The sequence below is a fragment of the Empidonax traillii genome, unplaced genomic scaffold, assembly GCF_003031625.1.
Source record: "Empidonax traillii isolate 1590-97213 ecotype Southwest subspecies unplaced genomic scaffold, ASM303162v1 scaffold222:size850627, whole genome shotgun sequence".
NCBI classification, from domain to species: domain Eukaryota; kingdom Metazoa; phylum Chordata; class Aves; order Passeriformes; family Tyrannidae; genus Empidonax; species Empidonax traillii.
Genome location: NW_020955415.1, coordinates 584,778 through 610,267, shown reverse-complemented (window position 1 = coordinate 610,267; position 25,490 = coordinate 584,778). Strand labels below are relative to the sequence as shown.

Below are 25,490 nucleotides of genomic sequence, written 5' to 3'. Positions count from 1 at the left end.
ACACTTTTCCACAACACTTGTGCTAGCTAAGGAAGACAAAACTAGTTCAGAGTCTGGATCACTTAGTCTTTTCTAAGAAGGTAGTCTGAACACAAAACAGAAATCCTTTGCTGCTTGCTATAAATGGCCTCTTACACGAAATACACAAAACAGATCATGGAAAAGAACTTTCATATTTTAGTATTTGCTTGCAATTTTGTTCTTAAGTATTCTTAGTTTTATTGTTGCTTTCCATTTCATATAATTCAATTCTGGGCTGGCTTCTCTCTCCTGCTCTTGTTTTTATCAAAACACAGCAAGAACTCAGTAGTTCTACTACACTGTAGTTCTCCAATTTCTAAACACACTATTTTGCCAGTATCATATAGTTAAGATTTTGAAGTAAAACTATTTCAACTGAATCATGCTTGCAATCACCAACCTGTCAAAGGTACGGCCAAAGGAAGAAGATTTGTTAATATGAAGGTCTCTGGTGAGATGCCACAGCACTGCAAACTTAGCATGAGCTTCCATTCTTACTTTCTGTGGACCAAATAATAAGTTAGATCTCTCAGAATGTAAGAATTCCTGATAAGAACTGGAACAAGTCATACAGTAGTTTAAAAGATATAATGACATTATTAAAATTAACTTTTTTGACTACCTATTAAAATATTTTCTAATCTTAAAACCTGTAAAAGTCAACAATAGGTCTCTGTGAGCAATTTTGCACCACGAAAGGATTCTCCCCCATCATGATCTTAAATGACTTAGTTTCAAAGTCTAGCTTGGAAAAAGTTTTAAAAGCTTTAAAAGTGTGGTAGCTTGAATAATACTTATTTTACTTCCATAAATTACACAACTCTGTTTTCAGTGAGGTTATCTTGGCACTAGAAGAGATCATGAAGAAATGTGCAAGCTTTTCAATATGAAAACTCAAGAAAAAAGAGACAGAGAAAAGGCAGAGAAAGAAGAATTACTAGCTATAGCGTCTGGAATGATGGGATTAAACACAGTAAATGTGGCAATAAGGGTATGAAAATAAGTTGGCTAGAAGAAGACATAAGAATTTTCTAGCTATATATGTTGTAGACAAGAGTTCTTCAAATTTAGCTCTGGAACTTTGAATTTTATTTGGACAAATAGGACATACCCAAAGGACTTCTAATAACAAGTAATATATCCTGAGTTGGAAGGGACCCACACGGACCTTATATTTAATGGTAAAAATGGTCCAAAGTAACAATTGTTATGTTTATCTCTTTACTGGGGCTGATCAAGGCAAAGAGTTATTCCAGTAAGGCTGCAAACAACAATAAACGTCATGTTGTGATTTGCATACATCAATACAATAGACAAGGAAGCTACTATGCAGTTGTAGGGGTGAAGAAAGCATGGCAATCAGGAAAATTACATTGAATAAAACATCAAAATTACTTTCAAGTACAATAAGGGCTTAAACTAAATTACTAGGTGATAAGCAGAGACAAAAGGACAAAGATTTTCCCTTGTTTGTTCTTAAAATATATTGTTATAGGGAATGAGCAACAGGTGTTTACCTTTAACCAAAATGAGACAAAATTAAAATTTGTTAAAAGCACTGTGAGAATCTGGAATACTTCCAGACTTCATTTATTTACATCAATACCACTTCAGAAGCTTTGCAACAGCTAATAAAACTAGTATCTGCCATAATAATGAAAGCTTTAAGTAAAAGCTACAAAAGTTACAGAAAGGACACAAGACAAATCACATTAGACAAAAATTAAAAACAAACAAAGCAAAACCAACACCCTACACCAGAAACAAAAACCAAGAGCAACAGCAGCATCCTAGAAAGTAAAGCAAACATCACTTGTATTTAGAAAAATATGCTTCTCACAGGTAAATAACCCATAACATTGCTGCAAAATATATAGTTACACAAAACAGTGCACTAACATCTGCTGAATAGAGTGAAAATACCAATTCTCAAACACATACTGATGACTCCATGTGAGCCCTTGCAATTCATGCTGGGAAGATGTATGAAATGATTGTTTTCACAGGAAGGTTGGCAGAAATGAGCGAGTGCCACATCCACAGTCACAGCAGTTCACAGACCCGCCTAATAAGTGAAACTAAAAATCATCACCAATTTTAACAATACAGCAAGTTGTGACCTGCAGTGACTGACAGAGTGGCTCACATTCACTTTTGTTAACCTGGTAACTCTGGTAGAAAGGTAAAAAGATAACTGCTCATGAAGTCACACAACCTTGTGTTGCTAGGGTGTGTAACCATTCATTCTGTTGGGGCTGTGAAAACAACTCATGGATCTAAAATTTAAAACACTACAAAGGCCTCAACTCAAATGTCAAATTGACAGTCTCTATGTGAAATAAATTTCTAGGTGAGGAAAAAAAACTAAAGTACCCATCATAACAAGAAGAACTCTTACTAACAGCAGCAAAAGCTAAGCATGTGCTTTATATATTGGGAAGCAGAACATAACTTCTGATAAGAGATGAAGTCTCCTACACAAGTCTATTGCTGAATGCTGAAAAATCTCCTTTGTCTAGCATAAAACTAGAGGTTTATCACAGAGCTAAAATAACATTTAAAAATATGTAAGGCAACATTTTTTCAATATTAAAGTTATTTATACCCTCCTCTGAAAGGACAAGTCCTTTTTCCACATGTATTTCTATAGTTATGTACTTAACTCATTTTTTAGTAAATATATGAACAACTTGCCTTGTCTCTGTGAGTCAGCTGCTGACTAATAACATCTTCACAAATGCTAGAAGATGGAACGAGGTTGTGCAGCTGGTAGAAGAGCTCCACACTCTTCTGATGATGCTGAGGAGTTCCATCACCCAACTGGTCCCAAAGAGTTAAAGCTATATGCTTTGTACACGAAAAGAAAAGTTGCAAGAGACACAAGTGAGTGACTATCATGCCTTGTTTTGCTCTAGACGACATTGAGCTCTATGCAATGACAGGAGACACTGTATTTGAGGACACTGTGACCAAGAGGCAATCTGTAAAATGGTTCATTTTGTATGAACAGAAGGAACTGTTTTAAACAATGCAATTACTTACTACACAAAAATTTCCTGAAGAGTCAGAACTCTCTAGAAATCAATTTTCATTGAAATAGAGTTAACTACATAATATACTCTGCTGCTGATTATCTTTTGTAAATGATCTCTTACATAAATTACACAAATGCAAAGATTGGTGTTTAGCAGAGTCCTATATTATGCACATCTCAGTTTTATACCTTTGCTGATAAACGCTGCTATTCAATTGGGTTTTGTTTATATGTTTAAAATATTCATTTAAACAAGGATTTTCACTCATGCAGTCAGTAAGAGAATTGCAAAGGAAGACTTACTATGTATTTAACACAGTCAAAACTGTTATCAAAATATTCAGCAAGAAAATTTGGTTTACCATACCAAGGATGGAAAGGGGGGCAAGACTTATCTTTACCAGAAAGGTAAAGAAGTATAAAGAATGAGATACTGGGTCTTACCTTGAAGAAATCTGTCTTTTCAGCCATATATCTCAGATTGCCTTGAGTAAGAGGAGGTCTGATGACAACAGCCACCCTTCCCTGGTTAGGACTAAGAGGCTGAGCAGTGTCCACACTGTTCAGATTTTCTCCAGTGACAAGAGCAACAGATTGAGTCAATCCGACCAAGTCCATCACAAGGGAAATAGCAACACCCTGAACACTGAAATCACTTGCTTGCTTGCAAGCATGCATTAAAGTCTGTAGCCACAGTGGAGGCTGTACTTGTTCACAATCTGAAATAAAAATCACAGATTACATATTCATTTAACAATTTTAAATATTATGGATTTCTCCTCTTATATCCCATAACCATATGCACAATTGTCCTTAATCTTTCATATTTTAATCTGTCCATTGTATGGGACTAGGAAAATATAAGCAAGAGAAATAATTCCTGATGTATCTTTAAGATAATATAATTAAGAATGCAATTCTGTATCACTTCAAACATTTAGTAACCAAATATAAATAAAATTTTTGAAAAGAAAGAGAAAAATAAATTCTATAGAAATGCATCCAGATGATTTCATGCTTTAGGTAAAACTGAACTTCTAGTAGTTTGTACATCCTTCCATTCACTTTCCTCCTTCTCAAAATTTTTGACCAGCAATCAGACCTTAACACTGTAGTTCTTAGCCTGAAACAATTCTGTGGTATATTTTATAGATATATAAAAATACCTAGGACATTATTATATATTATATTATAATATAGATAGAATTATTTACATGTATAAACTAAGTTTGAACTGACAAAAAAATAGAGATTTTCCTGACAACACTTTAAAAGTAAAAGCTTCTGTGAAAACTGATGTTTTGTGTGCAGAAACTTGATCCTACAAGACCCTACTCTGTTTTCACTGTAGGTGGTTGTTTTCCCCTTCTCACTGTCCCCTCACTTAATGCCATACTATGGCTTGATAGTGGAAGTGTCTTTCTCTGAAATTCACAGTCAACTGTCCCAGTGAATATTGCACCCTTCTATTTTAGAGATACCAAAGTAACTTCTCTTAAAACTTCAGAAGGACTCTATTGATCACATTTCTAAAAAGGCAAATGCTTCCAGAATCACATACAAGTGAAGAAATGTTATTTAACAGGAACAAATACAGTCTCTATTTATAATCAAGTGAAGAACAATGCAATTTCTAATTTATATCCACAGTAGTTAATTTTGGAGTGTAAACTGGAGCCTAAATACACCTAACAATTCCATACAGTGTTCTACAGTTTACAGATATAACCACTGTTTTCAGCTTCATTTAGTTCCCTTTTTAATTTCTTCAATTAAAGATAGTTGAGAAATTAAGCATACAGCAAAATTTAAGCACAATTAAGTTCTATCGATATCAGATTAATTTGGTTCCTTCAAATAAAGAGACTGATGACTCTCAAGGGTGATTAAGAGCAATTGGGTCACATCATTCATGCAACCCACCAAAAACACATTCCAAATTTAGTAACTTTTCAATAAAAACAACCTCTTTTGTAGTATAAAAAAACATATCAATAGATAGGGTGGTGTGGGAATTATGGTAACTATCTTGTTCCATTCTCTGTTCCACTGGAATTCGGTGTTATGGGAAGTAGAACTCCTGGACTGCTATGCAGCCCCATTCCCATCAGTATTTCCATCTGCCCTGCCATTCTGTGCCACAAATGTTTACATTTGAAAAAAAATTCTTCCCATCGATTTTACCCACCTACAGTCTATGCTTTTTCCTCAAACTTACATTGTTTAATAGACTGTAAACAAGACATCACAAATGGGAAGGTTCAGATGATGAACAAGAAACACAACAAGACATTTAACAAAAAGTGAAAAGGACTTCTAGAATCACTGCCTTCATACAAGGCACATACTATTCAGACTCTAGAGGCTTTCTGCTCTGCAGTGGACAAGGCAGCAATAATCAAAAGTGCTATGTGCACAAACAGGTAATAAGCAAACAGCTGACTTTTTAAATATTTTTAGCCTTTGGACACAACACTCATTTATAGGCTGCCAGCGTTAGGGAAAAATAAATAAATAAAAATTTACATTTCCAGGGAAAATCCTGATCCTGAGACGGATCTTTTATAAAAAGTTGTAGATCTTCAGTATTGTAATATCCTTAATTAATAAACAGTTAAAACCAAGTTGCCTTCAACTGACATAAATATTTTATATACCTGGATGTTATGAAGTCAAATATGTGTTCTGCTCCTGGCTATATAACGAAGACATATACACAACACATCTTAAAGACCACAGAAATAGAAGCAGCAGTCATCTTAAATTAATATGCTTTTTTCCAAAAGCCAAAAAACTACTCATCTCCAAGCACTGCCCACCACTTAGCCTTTAATAGATCTTGAAAATTCTGGATAAGAAACAAAAAGTTGCAACCATGAAATTTCCTCGAAAAAAATAAAATTACAGAAGATGACTGTGACAATAGTAAAAATTATTGTAACTATTTCTTGCATTCTCCAAGCATACCCACCATGACACCATTTTAAGGAGCAACTCTTAAACTGCAGACCAGAAGTAGAACAAAAAGTGGAACTGTAAACTGAAGACTACAAACTGTAGAAGTAGATTGTCCATCTAGAACATCACATTTTACAGTAACCCATAACTGTCAACAGTTATGTGTTTAAATCACACCTTTATTTGTATCTGAATGGTTTCACCTATCTGTAAACACATTCATAATTCACAAATCTCACCATGGAACTACAGCTTGAAGAACTTTTTGCAAGAACTGTTCCTTTATTAGGAGCAAAGTAGACTTAATGCATTTCTTATCTGGCATGATTTTTATTAGACAGTAGCTTACAATTTCCATGTATTGCTGAAGTAATCAATGTGCACATCATTCCAAAACTGCTAAAATGAAGCTAAAAACGTACTTGATGTGAGCTGTGGCCACTACAAAATATTACAAAGAAAACATTGTGGATCCATACAGTAAAGAGGAACATCTGACAATTCAGATTCTACTCTCAGGTTTCAGTTTTTGTAATTTATATTTGTCACTCCAATATTGATTAGGTCAAGTCCCATGCCAGCAATATTCTTTAAAATCTATGAGAAAATAATTTAATTTCCAAAAAGCAAAACAATTGACGCAGAAGAAAACTTGTATTTCTGAGCACAGCAGCAAACAGCAACACACACAAAGCATGAATACTATTACTCTAATTTGGGGGGCGTGGGGGTGGGGATAAAAATTAATATTTTAAGACAAATAAGAGTGCAGCTTACCAACTTCAGGCTTCCCAGGATGTAATTCTGAAGTACGGTTTCCTTCAGCAATGTAAATGGGAAAGCTTGAACATTCAAGATACAGTTGACAAGCAGCAATAAAGGCAGGAAGGTATTCTTTTGGTGGTGTTTTCTTGTTTGTTTTCTTTACCTTAGCATCATCCTGTGATTCTCTGTCCCGTTTTGTGCTCTGTCCTTGCACTGTAGTGACGTCTCCTGGAAGCTCTGCCCCTAAGGGCTGAGACAAGGAATTACTCTGAATGATATACAGGTTGATAAATCTGGTTAAAAACTGTTGGACGTACTCCAAACAGCACTGCATTGCAGTCTTTTGGATCGTTTTCCCACTACGAGTTGCTGTCCCCTGTGTCATTACGGAAGGAGGCTGTACAATGGTCTCCTCAGATCCCACAGTTGATGCTGTCTCAGTCTCCGAGGATGTGCTACCAATAATAGGAATGCCAGGTGCACCATGACCTTCATTCAGTGCTCTGTCAATGTCATCAGTCGTATCTGCCTGGTATTGTACAAACTCAGTGAATCCACTTTCCGATGATCGACTGCTTGGAGGATTTTCACCATCTTCAAAGACATCATTAGGATTTTCAAGTGATACTGATGGCACCTGAGTGAAATAAAAGTTTAATGACAGTTCAAAATGGGTTATTTCAGTCTTAGTGAGAAAATATTTATTTGCATCTCATCTGAAAGCAAAAGTTTTATTCCACAGTATTAAATCTATTAATATAAATATATTTTATGCAAAATGAGGTGCTTCAGTAAGCCTGTCAGATCAAGCTAACAATAAAAAAATGCTTATCAAGCAAAATTTTTTAAACATTATTGCTTTTAACATTTTCTTCATATCCTAATCATGTCTACTTTATTAGGAAAGAATGCTGAAATGTGTAGGCACAAGGTACTAATTCATACAGCATCATAAACCAAAAGATTTATATATCAAAGAAAAACCCTCACTTCAGCAGGAAGCAGGACATTGAACTATGATGCTTATGGTCACTTTAGCTAGCAAGATTATATTAATACTTTTGATTTTAGCATGTTTACAAAAGGACAAGATATTTATTTGTTACTCTGTTAATGTTGAAGTCATAAAGGAATAACAAGTGCTTGTACAGAGAGACAAAAAAGGTGTCAGCCAAGAAGAGTGGGAAGACTTGAGAGAGTATGAAAAAGTATACGCTTTGCTGATCATCCTTTTGAAGTTCTCACTGTACAGGTAAATAATCACATTAAATATTAAATTATTTTTACCTAATGACTGTCTAAATACATTAATGGTAAAAGAACCACAACTATCAAAGTTTTGTCTCATTTGGAAGGCACAATCAGCCTCATTTAACATAACAACTACAAGTTGTCAAAACACCTTAGAAAGTGAACTATGGAGCTGTAATAGAAGAATAAAATTTTTCATAAGCTACAACCATTTTTCCCACTTCCACATAGAATCATATGGGTTGAAAAGGACCTCTGAGATCATCAAGTCCAACTCTTGATCCACTACCATCACAGTTACTAGACTATGGCACTAAGTGCCACATCCAGTCTCATCTTAAATACCTCCAGGGACAGTGAATCCACCACCTCCCTGGGCAGCCCATTCCAAAGCCTGATTACCCTCTCTGTAAAGAATGGCATTTATACTAATAAAGTCAGCTCAATTTATCAGTGAAATGTACAATCTCTGACTTCTATTAATTGTGTATGAAATCTTAATTATAGGTATATATATCTGGTACAACTTAAACTAACCAGTATCTTTCTTTTCGTATACCAATCCCCAGATCTGCAAGATGGGTATTTTGTTCAAATATAGAGTTACAATTATGAAATAAGATATAAACTTTTCATTTAAAAACTACTAATCATTTGCAACTAGAAAGAATACAAATCATCTCCTTAGAAATGAGAAAGAAGGGTTGTTCCAGAAACAACATTCCTTCACGACTCATTGTGCACCTTAATTCCCCATCAGTTCAGAATACGTACAAATCTGATGAATGATTTTTCAAAAAGAACCCACAGTGACATTCTGGACTGTTCTATCCCTCTCTAGTTTTCTTGGTAACTGGTAGCACAGTCTCTCCTTCCTGATGAGAATGTGTGGTAAGGAAACAACTGAAACAAATGCATGAATCGATGGCCACATATGAGTCAGTTGTAATTGAAAGCAAAAGGCCAGTGAAGGTTCAAAGGGCAACATCATTCAATCAAAACAAAGTTTACTGAGAAAAACCCAAAACTAACCAATCAAAACACTCCCCTCCCCTAAAAAAAAAAAAAAAAAAAAAAAAAAAAAAAAAAAAAAAAAAAAAAAAAAAAAAAAAAAAGAAAAAAAAAGAACCAAACCAGGAAGGTATCAACTAGCTAGAAAGAATAAGGGTAGGAAGGCCAACCACATAAAGGACTGTACTAGCAAAAGTACAGTCAGCAGGTCAAGGGAAGCTATCAGCCCCTTCTGTTCAGCAAGTTTAAGACCATAACCAGAATACTGTATCCAAGTTTGCACTCAGTAGTACAAAACAAACACTGATGTATTGAGACCATCCCCTGGAAGGCCACCACAGGGGCTCCCGATATAGAAGGAAAGCTCAGAGAGTTGGATTTACTTAGTTTAAAAGAACGTTAAAAGTTGTAGAGAGGGTGAAGGTGTCTTTATTGCTGTCTGTGAGTCCCCATTAGGTAGCTGAAAAGATGGAGGTGTGCTCAGAAATCCACAGAGAAAGAACAAGAGGCAACCAACACGAGGTGTAACAATGGAAATTCTGATTAAATAACACAGTGCAAACAAACAAGCTCTACAGAGAAGTTGTGGTCACTTCATCCTTGGAGATATTCAAAACTAAGATGGATATGATCCTGAGTGATGTGACCTAGCTTTAAAGTAAAATCTAACTTTGAAATCAGCCCTGCTTTGAGTCGTGCTCTGCAACTGTCACTTCTAACCTAATTTATTCTATGATGTTTCCTTACTCTCTTCAGATGGAAAACAAGGATTTCAGGGCATGTCACTTAACATACCTCACAGAGCCATGGTGCCTCTACAGAGACCAAACTAAACAATGTTAAAAGTGAAAGAGTTGCTGGCTAGTTTGTTTCTTTTATTTTTTTATTAACTGATTTTAAGAACTTAAAAGTGGCAGTAAAATAAATGCTGGGCATCAATCCAATGCACATAAATTGGGTGGGAAGAGAATTTAAGTATAACTAATATGCAACCAAAACGGTGAATTCTTTTGAGTCCAGTTATTCTACTTGATCAGACTCGTGAAGCACATTAGAAACTTTAGTTGATTAGTTCATTCTTAGGCCCTGATTCTGAAGTGATTTATACATGTTTAACATTAAATCTGCATAAAATTCCACAAGAATTGAGATATCATATCACAATTATAATTTCTTTGGATGATCCAAGAAGTATTTTTCCCCAAATGCTGCAAAACTTAATTGATTACCTTTTTATTTTCCCATTCTTTGATGGAGCTGCTGTGTCCACTAGGGAGTTGCAGGATACCATCTGTACCAGCAGATAGCAACGGAGGCTGAACCTTACTAAGGATCTTGGAGCAGAGTCTCAGAGAATCAGTAAGCTCAGACAAGTGCAAAGTGTTAAGGTGGCTTGTCAGTGCAGAAATCATCCTGAGCAACAGCTGAGGCAAGTGTTCTGTCTGTATTTCAATGTAAGTCTCCTAACAAAGGAAGTAAAAAACTCTTTGTAAGAGTAAAGAACTTTTAAATTTTAGCACTAAATTCCACTGTGAGGTACCTATCATTTGCTTACTGTGTTCTAAACATATGGAACACAGAAAAAGAAAAATTAAAGCTTAATATACAAAAATAAGAAATGCATGCTTTACTAAATATATTTAGAAAATTAACTTTAAAGTTGGATAACCAACAAATAGTAATATACTTAGCTTCTCTCAAACTATTTTATTGTTGTTCATTACAAAAATACATTACAAAACGTAACAATAAGACTAAATAATGCTACTATTAATAACCTTAAGATAAAAGTTTAAGAATGAAAGATAAGTTATTAAGAACTGAAGGAAAAACAGGCTGATTACCATACCTGACACAGCACTCTCATACTTCTAGTAGGCTTTAAAATGAGAAAGCAAAGAATTGAGGAAAGACAGCTATAGAAAAAAGTTCCAACAGTCTTTGCTACATTAAGCAACAACAACAGAAAAAGAAGATACACCTTATCATGACATTTAAAAGCTCCTTAAAAGAAAGCTGCACATTTAAACTAACATATCAAGCTACAAAAGACTATACTTGTAATGAATACAGAGAAAAGAAAATGAGGACAGACCAAAATTTTCAGGTATAAGCATCATAAAAACCACTTCACTTATGTCCAGCCAGTCTATCAAAAATCATGCAGTAAAACAAAAACTTCTTTCAATGGTGTGCACCACTTAATGGCAATATATTTTCAGGAAAAACAAGTAATAAAGTATATATAGTATTTCTGTAGACTCTAAATATACAGAATCCCAATATTAGCAATGAATAAAGCAATTCTTACCAAAGAAACAATATCCAACAAAAAATCCACTAACAAGCAGAAATTTGTCAGGGGTAACTCAGATTGCTCGCTGTCACCTCCGGGCCCAGTTTGAAGTCTGGCATGTAATGTCCTCCTGCAAAATTCAAATAGGCTTTCACAATATTTTTCCCTTCCCCTTACATTGAGCATATTTCTGTAACTTAATGCAAAGCTGTACACATTGGGGATGCTTATAAACCAATAAGCAATCTCTCATTTTACTGTTAAGTAGTTTATTTTGCCCCATGGCATTCTTTCAGAGAAAGCAACAACCAGCCTTTCAGTGTAAAACAGTCTTCATTTGTAAAATAAGAAAATTCAGGCTACAGAAAATTGAGAAAGGAAGACAATAACTTACATGATATAGCAGCTCATGTAGAAAAAAAAAGGAAAAAAAAAACGCAAAAAGCATTATCCAAATTTCATTTATTTATTAATAAGGCAATTTGGTATCCATGTTTACAGTAACACTATTTATATGCAGAGGAATACTTACCTGTTTCCTAGCTGGTTGTAGATGACTTTATTTACTTTAGCAATTGAATCCAACATGCAAACACCAAGTCACAGACATGTTGGAAGGAATTTTATCTACTTCAACATTTCATACTGAACAGGACTGCTAAAAAATCTAGAAAAATTCATCCACATTTGCCTAATAGAGTTCTGGAAATCTCACAAGGAAGCTCCACAGCCTTCCTGGTTTCCACCGTTTCTATCTCTTCCACTGCTGCACTATGGTCTTAGCAAAGCATTTCTGGAAGTCTAGTCTTAACCTTTAAGCCAACTTTTCTTCCTGTCCCTTGTTTTCCATCAGCTGCTACCAAAAATATGCTTGTATCAACTTTGCAAATGCCCTTCGGGAAGTCATAGACTGCTGTTCAATTTCCCTCTTTGCCAGGCTAAACCAAACTTACCTAACTCAACCTTCTACGCAGTGTCCTATGACTGACCATCTTAGCAGTTCTCTACTAGAGTCTCTTCACTTTCTCAACACTCCTCTTCAGGAATGCCCAAAGGTGGACATGATATTCCATATGTGACCTTAGAAACACTAAGTGAAAGGAAAAATAATTTCCTTTCACCCGCTGCCCAGGTTCCTCATAATGTAGCCCCAGACACAGTTTTCTTTCCTTAGGACAGCACACTGCTGCCTCACAGACAAATAAGTATCTTAATATATTAGTAAGCAATGGAAAAACATTTTCTACAGATTTCATTTGAAATCCGTACATCATCTATCCCTTTGCTACAGCAACAACCCCTGTGCTCCTGTGGTCCCTTCAGTCCTTTCCCTCCCGTTAATATAGTCAGTTCTCCCTTATTTACTATGTTCCCTCCCATAGCTCTCCTTGTCATGTCCAGGGTTCCCACCCTTATTCTTCCCTAGAAGACTGGAGCAAAAGACACACTTGGTAAAAAAAGACACTCTTGACTCAAGTCACTCTTGGTAAAGCTGACAGGTTTGCCAGACACCCAAGGAGTAATCCCGTCCTGGACAGAGAGAACAAAAACTAGCTTTGAGATCACTCTGGAGTGTCCCCTTCAGTTGAGGGGCTAACTCTGACTTTTGATTTTACCCAGAAACTGAATTTGTGAGAACTCATGCTGCTGAAATCCCCAACCATGCTTTGAAAATTGGCCAAAAGATCAAAATTAAAGGGATGGTGGAAAAAAAAGACTTACAGACTAAATGATCTCATAAGACTCTATGAAGAAAAAAGTTAACAAAAGTTAACTTCAACTTTACACATACAGAGATTAAATATTATCACCTACCTACAACATTCTTCAAACCAACGAGCAATGTAATCCCACATGTAATAAGGCTCAAAGGAATTGAAAAGAAGATTGGCAGTTTTAATCAATTCCGCCGTTTTCTTGTTTTCTCTCAGTTTGCTGAAAGAAAATAAAAGGAACATTTTATGTTTTTACACTTCATTTCAAAGTTATATAACTACACATCACTGTGAGTTTACCCACTGCCAGTTAACACTGACAAATTATCCTCCCCTCATCCTTACAGTGGTTGTTGCTCCAGGGCTCAGTATATTGGCAGGCTGCTCATATCAATGTCTTTTCACAGTTGCTAGGTTTTTTCTCTATACTTTCTTCAGTATTTGTCTTTTAACCACATTTTTAATAAATCTGTTCTCCCATGATTGTTCCTACAGTTGTTTCTCACACCCAGCTTTGAATTTCACTTTTCTCTCCACCTTTTAAGATACTCAAATCTTGAAACACTTCATATTCCACTCTGGCTGTCTTGCAGCACTCTTCATTTTCACTCTACTTTACCTTTTTTTTTGCTAAAGAACACAGACGTAAAGAATACCATAACTAATCAAACAAGCACTGCTGCCATAGATAAAGAATAAAACATACACTAAATATTAAAAAGTAAAAATAATAAATCCATAGCCTTTCATACCTTTGCACTAAACACAGAAGCTGGAATTAATGTCAATAGATCCTGCACCATGAAGAAAACGAGTCACAGTCCCACAGGTTTCACAGTCATGACTTCAGCAACAAAACGTTATATTATTTAATACAAAATACATTCTACTCATTATTCACCTGCTTAGCTGTGCGTGATCTTTGTTGAAAGACGGTTCTGTCTGAAGCTCCAGTTCTGCTTTGCACTGTGTATATAATGTTCGAAACACTTCAATCAATACATCCTCTAGTATGGCAGGGCCTGGGGAGAAATATCAGCAGTCACACACTTGCATTATAGGACTGCCAACAGTCCACAGTGACAGCTATTCAAATCATCAGCTGGCTTTGGTCACTGAAAACATACAATTCCTTTTGGTCCAATCTTGATTTTCTCAGTCACCTCCAAAATTATATTGCAAGGAAAAAAGTAAGATATCCAACACTTATGTGTTGTAAATACTTTCGTCCTACAGTCCTTTGCACTCATTTGGAAAAGAGGGCATTTAAATACTTTAAATAAGGGAAAGGAGAATTAAAAAGGAACACCAAAATCAAATGCAAAATAACTACCCACATAACAAATAAAACCACTTGCTTCCTCTGGATAAATTCTTTTGGAAAAAAACACAAAACACCTTTTTTTTTTTTTTTTTTTTTTTTTTTTTTTTTTTTTTTTTTTTTTTTTTTAGTATCTATCATCTCTGTGTGTATGTTAGAAGAAAGAACAAATTATTCCCAAAAGTAACAGCTGGGATTTTAAAATAGTGAAAGTCATAGATGAAAGAAATGGAAAAGATCCAATCTGCATTTTTTTTCCAACATGCAGTCAGTTCTCTCTATGACTTTAACTTACTGTTTCCTTTGTAGAAAGCAGAAGAACTGGCATTTGGTGAATGGCAAATCTAATGACTACATTAAAATAAACACAAAACATACATACAGTTTGGAAGACCTAAGAAATCTTAACCTGCTAGTACTAAGAACACAGCTTTTCAATTCAACGAGAAATATTCTCACAGCAAAACCACATAAAACAAATTGAAGATTAAAAGTAATATGAAAATTACCTAGTTCAGGTTTATCCAGCAAACTGATAAGAATTCGAAAAGGCTTTAAGTCTTGCATTAATGTGCTTTCTTCTCCCTGCCCATTAATTTGTAATATTCCAACCATTGCCTACAAAGAACAAAAGCATATCAGGAAAACAAAAATAAAACCAGAAAACATTTTCTTGGGAAAAAAAAAAAGGCAATAAAAGCTGCACATAAAGGGATTATTAGCGGACATCACCTATTTCATCTCACTGCAGCTCACTCTCTCCATGCTAAAGTTTTCTCTCAACTTTGCCTATGAGAATATTTCTGTTGAACGGAAATTGATAACTTGTATATATTTAGAATCAAAAATAAAATATTATAAACAGATATCAACTTAATAATTCGTAAGAATAAGGCAAAAGACGAGAGAGGTAATGAAGAAATTTTTTGAGAAGGTAAGGCATGTAGACATTAGGGGCTTAATAAATAATAATCTGCCCTTCTAGAAAATACCAAGATGACAGAAAACTTTCTTGAATGAATAGCAACGACAACTTCAAAACAAATGGAAAAACTGAGTTTCTATACCAAAGCAATTTAGGGAATGAGCCACAGAATTTAAAAAAGCCAAATGAAACAGCAATAGATTTTGTTTAGTTTCTCTTTGTGGCTAGCCTTGCTGTCTGAGCTAAGACTAGTTAGTTTCTTTTACAGTTTCTAAAAAAGGAGAACACAGAAGAGGAAGGAGAGAGACAGGAAAGAACAAGGCATGAAAATTGGTCCAACCCTGCTATCTGCTATAAACCAAGTATTATCAGTCAGTATCCAGAAAGAAAAATCTTCTGTACTTGAATATGCCTCTAGAAGGTCAGAAATATATTTCATCAGTGAATAACATGAAGGTTGACTGGACAAAGCAAAACACAAAGAGACTGATAGGGAAGAAGGCAGAAAGGAGCAATGCTTTTGAAGTCTTTCAAAAGACAGCAAATGGCTTTAGAAGGCATATGCAATTTGTATTATGTATAGCAAGCCGCAGATTCTCATGTCCACCGTCTTTTCAGACAGGAAAGCTTTAATGACACTGATTAAGCCAGAAAGATGGACAGATTTAAAAATACTACAACCTAGTAACAAATGCCTAAATGTTGCTAAAATCTCACCCCATTTTTTTATAGAAGGTACAGGCAAAATAGAGGCCTGAGGTACCTTCAGGCCTCTTCTGCACACCTGGATAATTTCTGAATCATGATGCATGAGAGTGTCACAGAGGTCCTTGTTGCACTGGAATTCTGGGGTTCCTGGGGTCTCTTCCTCATCAGTACAACAGCAGATCTCATTAGTTTCAGATAAAACTGAAGTGCTAGCTCTGTGTTGGGTATCAGCTTTGAGAGTTGGGATGAGCTAAATATTCCTGGGTCAGCTACTACTATCGGAATCCCCACTCTCATTCCTATACAGAGCACTGCAATTCTGACTATCAAAAAAATCCTGACCTTATCAATTTGCCTTAATGACAAAATGGCTTACCAATTTCATGATCAGACTGAACTGCATCTTGAAAGACAACTGTATGTTTTAATTATTGTGACAAAGGAAGCAGAGTTCTTAGGGCCAGTGACCTCAGCTCATTTAGCAAGATCTTAAGGATAAAACAGTTTAACTGTTAATTTTCTCAACTATTCCTGACTGCCCATAGAAGTTAGGAAAATGTTCCTTTTGCCCAGAGGGCAGAAAGACTCTTCTTATCTAGACTTTCTCAGCACCATCTGATAATCTTTTTCTGATTCCCATGACCAAGAAGAGGAGTTTCCCTACCAACAGAATAAGAATATAATTCTCCAATTCCATTTCATAAAAGAACAGGCTCCATTGTGCTGGGCTTATAATTAATATCTTCCACATACGCTTCATTCATTGTGGAAAAGGAGAGAGAGAAATCTAATATTTTACCTGGTCCCACTGTTATTTTAAAGAAACACACTATTCTATGCCTTCATTTTTCCACTGGGAAGGTCTTAGAAGAGTAGGACACAATATTACAAAAAAGCAGTTTACACGGTCACCACTGTAATGGCAAGTCAAAATATAAGAAGACAGCAACTTTGATTAGGATCTATTTATAAAGATATATGCCACAATAAAACATCCTATAGCTACCTGGACTAACATTTCCTTAGAGAATGTGTTGAAATAGTAAGTGGCATGCTCCTCAGGGTTGCTGTGCCTTGTGCTTCTGGGTCCTACAGGGGCACCATTGTTATCAAAACCTTCAAGCAAAGAAAAGACATGGCAAATAAGTATTTGTCACTTTACAGAATATATTGCCAATTTCTTTAAATTAGAGATCAACACACTAGCACAGATAACTTACCAAGATGAAGTCCAAGTCATGTTAGCAAGAGAAAGATGATTTTATAGAGTTTAATACAAGAAACTGATACTTTCACGCCAGCAGTTTGTACACAAATAAAAAATTTTAGTTTTATGAAACATTGTTAACCAAATTACTTCTTTTACTATAGAAGAATGTTCACAAACACCACACAAACCACAATCGGACAGTATCTTAGTAGTAGAAGTATAGATAGTATCTTTAGTAGAAGAAAAAAACTGTTGCACAAAAATATTTCATTATTAATGAGAACACAATATTTAGTGTTTTAAAGATAAAGAGATGATCACCAAAACACATTGACATGATTAAGGCACTTGGAGAGAATATCAGTCGCATTACGAAAACATCAATTTTGTTATTCAAAATTACATGAAGGAGATGGACATTTGTATGGTTAGTTTATATCTTTTCCCACAGAAAAAATAGGCTTAATGAATAAAAAAAACCAAACAAATAAACAAACAATCAGGTTGGTCAGGATTTCACTGTTCCACAGAAACATTTTCCTGTTTTATCCTTAAGTGACAAAAATACAAGGAAAGCTTAAGAAGATGCATGACCTTTAGCAGCAAGTTAAAACCACCACAGTTGACAATGGTTAAGATAACCTGATTTAAATAGATGTAAGATGATTTTTATTCCTAGAGAATGTTAATACGTCACTCCTAGCTATAAAACATAAGAAAGAAATAGCTAAGACTGAAGTTAAATAATGTAAACAGAACATCAGACTTCAGAGAGTCTTACAACATAACTGAACCCCCTCCCTCTATGTTTTATATTAGGAGTAGAATACCATGATAATAGAAGAGCAGCAAAAACCAAATGGAAAACAAACAAAAAACTTATTGTCAGAAAGTTTGTCCAAACATGTAGCAAACAGAGGCAGTAGCTGTTCACAACACTGGACCAGGAACAATCACTGTAAAGCTGTTTTGTGAAAGTGTATTATCTTTCTATGTTCATGAAATAGCTGTAAAAGAATGTTCCACAACTAAATAAGTAGCATGATATTTTAAACACATAAAATGTATTTTTCAATGATAGCAAAAGACATATCTAATCCATCGAATTTAGATGAACTATTAGTACAGTGTTTAATATAGAAATTATTTTTTCCCTAAATTGGAAAATGCAGGTATGGAGCATGACATTGCATTTCATTGTCTTTCTTTAAAATGTGAGTAATTTACAAGTCAATGTCTTGGAGAATGATTAACTAAATAAGCCAGGATTTTCTCATGTGTATCTTCTGAACCCCTGCAACTTCTACAGCAAAAAAAACAACCCCCTCATGCAAAACACTTGCTGACTTCATCCCTCCCTTCATTATTTCAGTTCTCTCTCAGGACCCTTTACTACTCACATCCTTTCTTCCTGTCACCCACAGGCTACCTGCCTCTGACGTCTTAACTATCAGTTGGGAAAGATACAAGAGCTGATGGGATTCTGGTAGCCTGAGAAGCAGGCTTGCTGGTGAGCTGGGAAGTCAAACAAAATGGTAACAGCAGGCTGCTAAATAATATTCCCCTCAAGTAGAGGAACCACTTTATGTCTCTCCGTTCAGTCTCCAGTTCCTGTGGCACACTTAGGAACTCCCATGATTTTGTCTTCTCTCAGAGTGGGTTTAAAGAGTAACTGGTCACATTCATGTGACTATAGGCTTCATTTTCTTAAAATAACAAGGCTCAATAAGAGTAATTGTTTTCTAAAATTTTAGAATTTCTAGTCTTCTAAATATTCCCTAAATAGTTAAGGGCCTTCTAATAGCTATTATTCTCTGCTACCCTCTTCTGAATACATGCTGGTTTCATATAAATATTTAAATGGGTATTGTATTGATATTATGCCATTTGGTAGAGGTAGAAGTGTATACCATGCAATTGCTTGATTTTTATTTTGGAAAAGTGTTAAAAAGTGATTGGTGATCTGTTAATTCAGTCATGCAAAGATCTAATGAAGTTTAAAGTTTGCACACTCCAGCCATAGTATCAGTGCTTTTCAGCATTCTTCTCTTTTCATATCTTCTATACAGTTGTGTCTATTCTCTGTTTTCTTCATTTTATGTTTTTAGAGATACAGAAGTTGCCTTTCAGTGTCTAATTCCATGGGCCTAGTACACCAGGCTCTGGCTCGAATGTGGTCCATAACCACTGCTATCAGAAAACATACCAGTAATTTATACCATGGGGAAGAGTTCCAGCATGACATTCTTCATCTTCTGTGTCCATGGAGAGAGACAGTGCCTTTCTTTCTTACAAATCAAATTAAGTATTTCATTTTTCCAAGAATCTTTCTCCACAATATCTCAAATAGTGCTGAGGAACATAAAATTCTCCCTCCACTTTTAGTGAGCAACGACATGAAATACAAACCTACCCAGAAGCCACGCATAGAGCCTTCGGTTGAGTGACATATCCCTGCGCAGTACTACGTGAAGGGCTGCTGACAAAATTCTGATCATGTCTGGACGTGTTGCCTGAAGAAGTCAGAAACACGATTAAATTTAACTACGAAAGGTAACACTTTTTCTATGCTATCAGCTTAATGGTCATTAAAGCACAGTTAATTTCATGGTTTGACATTTCTGAATTTGACACAGGAAAACGTGATCTTGCTCCTAGGAAACCAAAATATGACTATTATTTGGAATAGATACTTTGTGATAACATGCACCCTTTATGATCAGCAAAAATAACTGACTCTATTAACAGCTTATTTTTGTTACGAGAGATTTCATTTTACTTAAGAGGCAAAAGCCTTGGAAGCAAATTCAACTAAAATCTAGGATAAAAAAAAATTACTGAAGAATTTTAAATCCCTTTCAGTTTCTTACTGCTTTAAAAAATTGTGTAAGTGTTAATATTAAAAAATGTTGTATTGATAATTTCATCCCTCTAGTACCTAAATGGAGATGCTCCAAATATTTCTATAATCACTGATAAATGTGAACGAAGCACTTCAACAAGCAAGAACACAGTTCTTTTTACATAAAAGTGCAGGTTTTCTCTAATTTCTAACAAGGTGAAAATTAATCTTGTATTAGTTTTCTTCCAGGAGTAAAATAAATCATGGATCATTTAAAAATAGGAAGTGACTAACAATAAATGCAGTTAAAAAGAAACCAAAAAACATAGAAGTTGTAAGGTCTATCAACCACTACTACTAGGGCTAACTACTCATCCAAAACCAACAATCATTTTCAATTCTCTAGTGTTCTGAATCAGTTATGCTAAGAGGATTAACTTTTGCTGACTTTGAACCCTGAGAATTGGAAACTTGCAAATGAACAGATAAATTTGCTTTCTCATCATACTGAAGCAAATTAAAAGCTTCTGCATAGACTAAAAATGATAATTTATATTGAGTTTACATGTACAGAAGTTAACTTCAAAATTACCATATCAAGGTAAAAAGAAGAAGAGCAGAGATTATGACATAAGAATAGTGACCCTATCTGAGAAACGCCTACATGACTCTTGTTCAAGCTTGGAAAAAATCATTAACAAAAACCAATGAAACACTTCTGCTGACTTAAGAAGTGGAGTACATTTAGGAGTTTGTCAATTCATCTCTCATGTTAATAACCTACCTGGCTCATGTGGAAAGGAAAACAAAAAAGGATAAGGTCCAACGTGCTCCTCTGTACTAAAACACTGGTATCTTGCACTGATGTGCTTACTGCTTCTACCTAAAGTAATGGCAGACACCCCAAAATAGTTATGTATTATTTTAAGTAGATATAAGAGACCATTCAAAAATAAGAACAGTTAATTATCAATAGTGATATGTACAAAATGAAGTTATTTTTAAATTTTGAATGTTGAAACAATATATAACGAGAAAATAAAAAGTTTCACCATTGAGGAAATAGAATCAACAGATTCCCTGAACAATACAAACATTAAGCTTTTGCTTTTTTATATTACCAATGAATACCTTAAGTTTAAAAGACAAAATAATACTCTATGTATTTTTTAAAAACATATAATAAAACTCAATCACTTTTAACTGAAGCTTGTAATGAATGGAAAGTTTTACCCAAAACCTAAGCAGTTCTGAAACATTCATTCAGCTTCGCAACACTTTTATCATGCACAAAAGCATCAGTTTAAGTGGACCTATAATAAACGAGCATTTTTATCTCTTCAAAGGCTAAGTTCAAAGACAGAGGAAACATCTAAATCCCCCCAAAATACATTATATAATAACATTGATGTCTTCATTGTTCCACTAAAGCATTACCATTAATTCAATGTCACTGCCAATTATGTAGAGCTGGTCCTCCATGGAAAGCTTCCTGTTCAAATGGGAGAGGACATAGGTGATGCCAGGCAATCGAACTGCAGGGCTCGTGAGCAGGCTGCCCCAGAGAGCGCTGTAGAACGCCGACTGATCCACAGCTGAGGCAACTTTCTCCAACAGCGTGTTTGTTCTGCAGTAAAATCAAGTCAGCTGAATCAAGGCATGTATCACAGCTCTTGTTCCCCAGTTTCAACAAATATTAAAAATTATTTTACAGGAAGGTCAAAATTTTGCTTTGAGAGGCCCCATTATGCACTGAATCTTGTAATGCAGCCTGAACAGAGTGATCCAACTAGCAAGCCTGTGGGCCAATCTGGCTTGCAAAAGGCTTTTGCCTGCACACAGCTTCTCCTTATGTATTCCTTATGTTCAAAGAGCCAAATAACTCCCTCATCTGCTTCTTAAAGCCAAGTGTTGCTACAGACAGAGGTTTCAGAGAGACAGTAGGAAAGTACAGCTACTGAAGAATCAAGCAAATGGCTTTTGCCTTCTCATCCCTTGCACTGAGCCTTTCTGGTAAAAACAGGGCATAAAAATATCACAATTCTTTGAGCACAAGCAATCCCTTCCCCTGTCTTCCTTTCTTCCCATTCACATGGCAGCACCTCCACACCCTATGGCAGGCCCCAGGAGGCAATCTGGGTAGCCCTTCTCCCTGTTGCAGTGATGCCAACTGCACTCTGTGTGTCTGCCTACACAGAAACAGAAGAAGACAGTGTTAAATTGCTCTTCACATACAAGTTGTGAAAATTCTCGTTCCTGAAGTGGGAAATATCAAGAACATGTAAGAATGTGAACAATTTCAAGACCTCCAAGTGCTGGAGTGTAACTTTATTCTTTAATACATTAAGATGCTACCTCAGCACCCCAGACTTTGCAGTCAAGAATTCAGCTGGGGCATAGGCTTGCTGGATAAGAAGTTATTGCCTCCTGGGCCACTTTGCTAGAAACAGAGTAATAACTTACGGATGTGGGTGAATTATTGTTTTCTTCTACATGGGTGGTTCAGTGACAATTTAGATATCATTAGTACATTTTAATGATGTAAGCTTTGTTTGCTATCTTACATTCAGTTAAGATATGTATTTTATATCAGAAATCATATGGCAGTACTAGCTTAGAGGAAACTCCTGGAAAAGAAACAAGCAGGATGTTCCTAATATATGTCAATCCATAAAAAGAATCATAGAATTGTTTAATTTGCAAAATACCTTCAAAATTGAGTCCAACCATTAACTCAGCACTGCTAACTCTACCACTAAACCCTGTACCTAAGCACCATATCTACAGTACTTTTAAATATCTCCAGGGGTGGTGGCTCCACTACTTCTCTGAGCATCCTGTTCTGATGCTTGACAACCCTTTTGGTGAAGTAATTTTTGGTAATATCCAACCAAAACCTCCCCTGGTGCAACTTGAGGCCATTTCCTCTTTTTGTTTCATTGCTTGTTACTTGGAAGAAGAGACTGACATAACACACTAGGTTTACTTAATGTCAATTCCTTTCAACAGGACGAACGACTAACAGTTAATTTGTCCTAATTAATACTCAGAATCTTCTACCATGCTATTCTGATGCAATTAATATGACAGGATAAAATTAAATACCACCTATCTTAAAAAAATAAAATCCACATACAAGTATTCAATGAAAAGTTACAGAAAAAAAAACCAAAAAACCCACCAAATCAAGCATATCATCTCAGTAACATATTTATCCTTACCTTTCATAATACTCTGATCCCTCCTCTAACCCAGGCAGAATCCCAGTTAACAGTCCTTGCAGTCCTGGTTTCAATGTTTTCCCCAGAGGGAGGTAATAGATCTCATACAGACTCAATAATGTTGGCTTGACAGACATAGCAGCATTGGCAAGGAGTGGAAATAGTCCAGAACTGCAAAAAAATAAATTTTATCTTTTTTAAGGAAGCTTCTCATGTGACAATTTCATTTTTATTTCAAGAGTGCTACAGGCATTTCCAGTGTATTACAAGGATCAGATATTTGTCTGATATGACTGAGTGCCTTTAGATAGACAGGTTGGTAAGTCAAGGCTAATATTATGAACCTTAGCAGTATTGTGATAACAAGCACTGAAGGCCCAGAGACTGTGTTTTTCACCAATAAAGCAGATATAATAAACCAAAAACATCTCCGCGCAACAAAATGTTAACTTTGTCCGTGTTGAACAACATCATGGTGAAAATTATATTTTAAAATACATTTGCTTTGCACTTTCTAAGAATAAGCAAGAATGGACAAGAACACTTTGAATAAATTTACAGAAATTATTTTCTGTAAGAAAAAAAAAATGATGTTTTACTTCAGCAAGTTACCTAAAGGTAAAATTTAAGATATTTATAATGTTAAGTAGCATACAGCATATATTTATTTTATAAATTCAGTCTGAAAACAGATTCTACAACTAACAATAAACCCATGGTTCATGATTTAAGGGATTGAAAACTTTGGAAGTATGTTTTGAGTTTACTACAAATGTAAGTTCATGAAAGTTGCAAACATGACCAGTTAAGAAGTTACCCAGACACTGGAAACATTTTTGCTATTGCTACTGAATATCACAAATTATTGCAGACTGTATCAATAACCAAACTCATAGAAATTCAACTGCAATTTGCAAAATCCCTAAGGACTCAGGTTAGAAGACCCCTGACACAAGAGGAAGAAAATGGAAAAATAGTAAAAAAGGTAAGTTTAAGAAAGGGTCTTAAAATCTACACCTATAAATCTACTGATAAAAAAAAAAATCTTTGTAGATACAGTGTTATACATGCTAGAGGAAAAAAACCACAAAACTCTTTCCAAACTCCAAAACTTTCTGTAAAAATTATTTGTGCCTTTATCTGTTAAGAAAAACTAGTCCTTTACCGTTGTCATTTGGCTTCTTTTTTCTACAGAAAATGACATTTTGTTCAATAAGCAGCACACTACCCCACAGTCTCTTTGTAAGGCTATTACTCATCCTTCAAGATTTCATGTTCAGAGCTGGCATTCTGCTTTCATGAAAAATACTGGAATCTTTGATAATGCCATAATGTGAATGTCTGTCTTCTCTCAAGCAGCAGTAACAATGGCTTTTAGTTAGATTACACAGGGCAGCATTTTCCACTACCCTAGAACTTATTGTTAACAAGATATTGCAGATACTGAATCACTGTACAAGCAAAAAATGTGAGCTGTGAGTTCAGTGTCTTTTAAAATATGTAGAAACACACCACTGAGACACTCCCCCCTCAGTATACTATATATAAACATCTTGACAATGCAAGACAAAAGACCTGGTGCTAAGGTATACAATTTATTTCCCAGCATTAATACATACCTTCATTACCTAAAGAGAATTCTGTTTTACCCCACTATTTTTCAAACTGATGGGATTTTAATCTCCAGGGATAGATAAAGAATAAGAAGCATATGTGAATGTGTGTATTTACATTTGCACACACCCCTCTATGAATTGTATAATAAATAACCTAATGTCTTGCCCACCCCCCCAATCAAAAACCTAATGGAGGTTTAGGAATCAGAATATGTTCACTACTTTTAACTTTTCAAGTTTATTCTTCCTTTCCATTATCAACAGTTTCAGAGACTGACAGTGAGAAAAAGTTTGTACTTGCCCATCATTCTAACAAAACAATCTTTCTGCTCTGTTGATTCGATGATAAAGTCTCTTTCAACAAAGTATACTCAAATTTTTTTCCAATATCACTTAAATCACAATAGAAACATGTAATGTGAACACACTGAAATAAATGTTCACACATCACATACTGTACATACATGCACAAAACTTTGTTTATATCTAGGAAATAACAACAAATTCAAGATTTTCTAGCACTAAAGTCAGTTCTTAAATATTTAAGTGGTCTGCTTATCTTCTAATACAGTATAAAATAGTCAGGATAAAAGTAC

General features: G+C 35.2%; 1 protein-coding gene across 8 annotated transcripts in view; it reads right to left on the bottom strand.

Moving 5' to 3' along the window:
* DOP1A (DOP1 leucine zipper like protein A) overlaps positions 1 to 25,490 on the bottom strand; it is a 60,412-nt gene that overhangs the window by 22,526 nt on the left and 12,396 nt on the right. For 4 of the 8 annotated variants that reach the window (XM_027887780.1, XM_027887781.1, XM_027887782.1 and 1 more), the window contains 15 exons: positions 23,279 to 23,449; positions 21,495 to 21,684; positions 20,842 to 20,940; positions 19,629 to 19,728; positions 17,012 to 17,121; positions 14,882 to 14,990; positions 13,953 to 14,073; positions 13,152 to 13,271; positions 11,352 to 11,466; positions 10,890 to 10,919; positions 10,270 to 10,503; positions 6,791 to 7,415; positions 3,500 to 3,774; positions 2,716 to 2,868; positions 422 to 522 (listed from right to left, as the gene is read on the bottom strand). In XM_027887780.1, the coding sequence (XP_027743581.1) occupies positions 422 to 522; positions 2,716 to 2,868; positions 3,500 to 3,774; positions 6,791 to 7,415; positions 10,270 to 10,503; positions 10,890 to 10,919; positions 11,352 to 11,466; positions 13,152 to 13,271; positions 13,953 to 14,073; positions 14,882 to 14,990; positions 17,012 to 17,121; positions 19,629 to 19,728; positions 20,842 to 20,940; positions 21,495 to 21,684; positions 23,279 to 23,449 (2,553 nt within the window). Of the gene's footprint in view, positions 1 to 421; positions 523 to 2,715; positions 2,869 to 3,499; positions 3,775 to 6,790; positions 7,416 to 10,269; positions 10,504 to 10,889; positions 10,920 to 11,351; positions 11,467 to 13,151; positions 13,272 to 13,952; positions 14,074 to 14,881; positions 14,991 to 17,011; positions 17,122 to 17,225; positions 17,347 to 19,628; positions 19,729 to 20,841; positions 20,941 to 21,494; positions 21,685 to 23,278; positions 23,450 to 25,490 lie in introns of those variants that run through there. The other 4 variants (XM_027887783.1, XM_027887787.1, XM_027887784.1 and 1 more) reach the window with 3 other exon arrangements.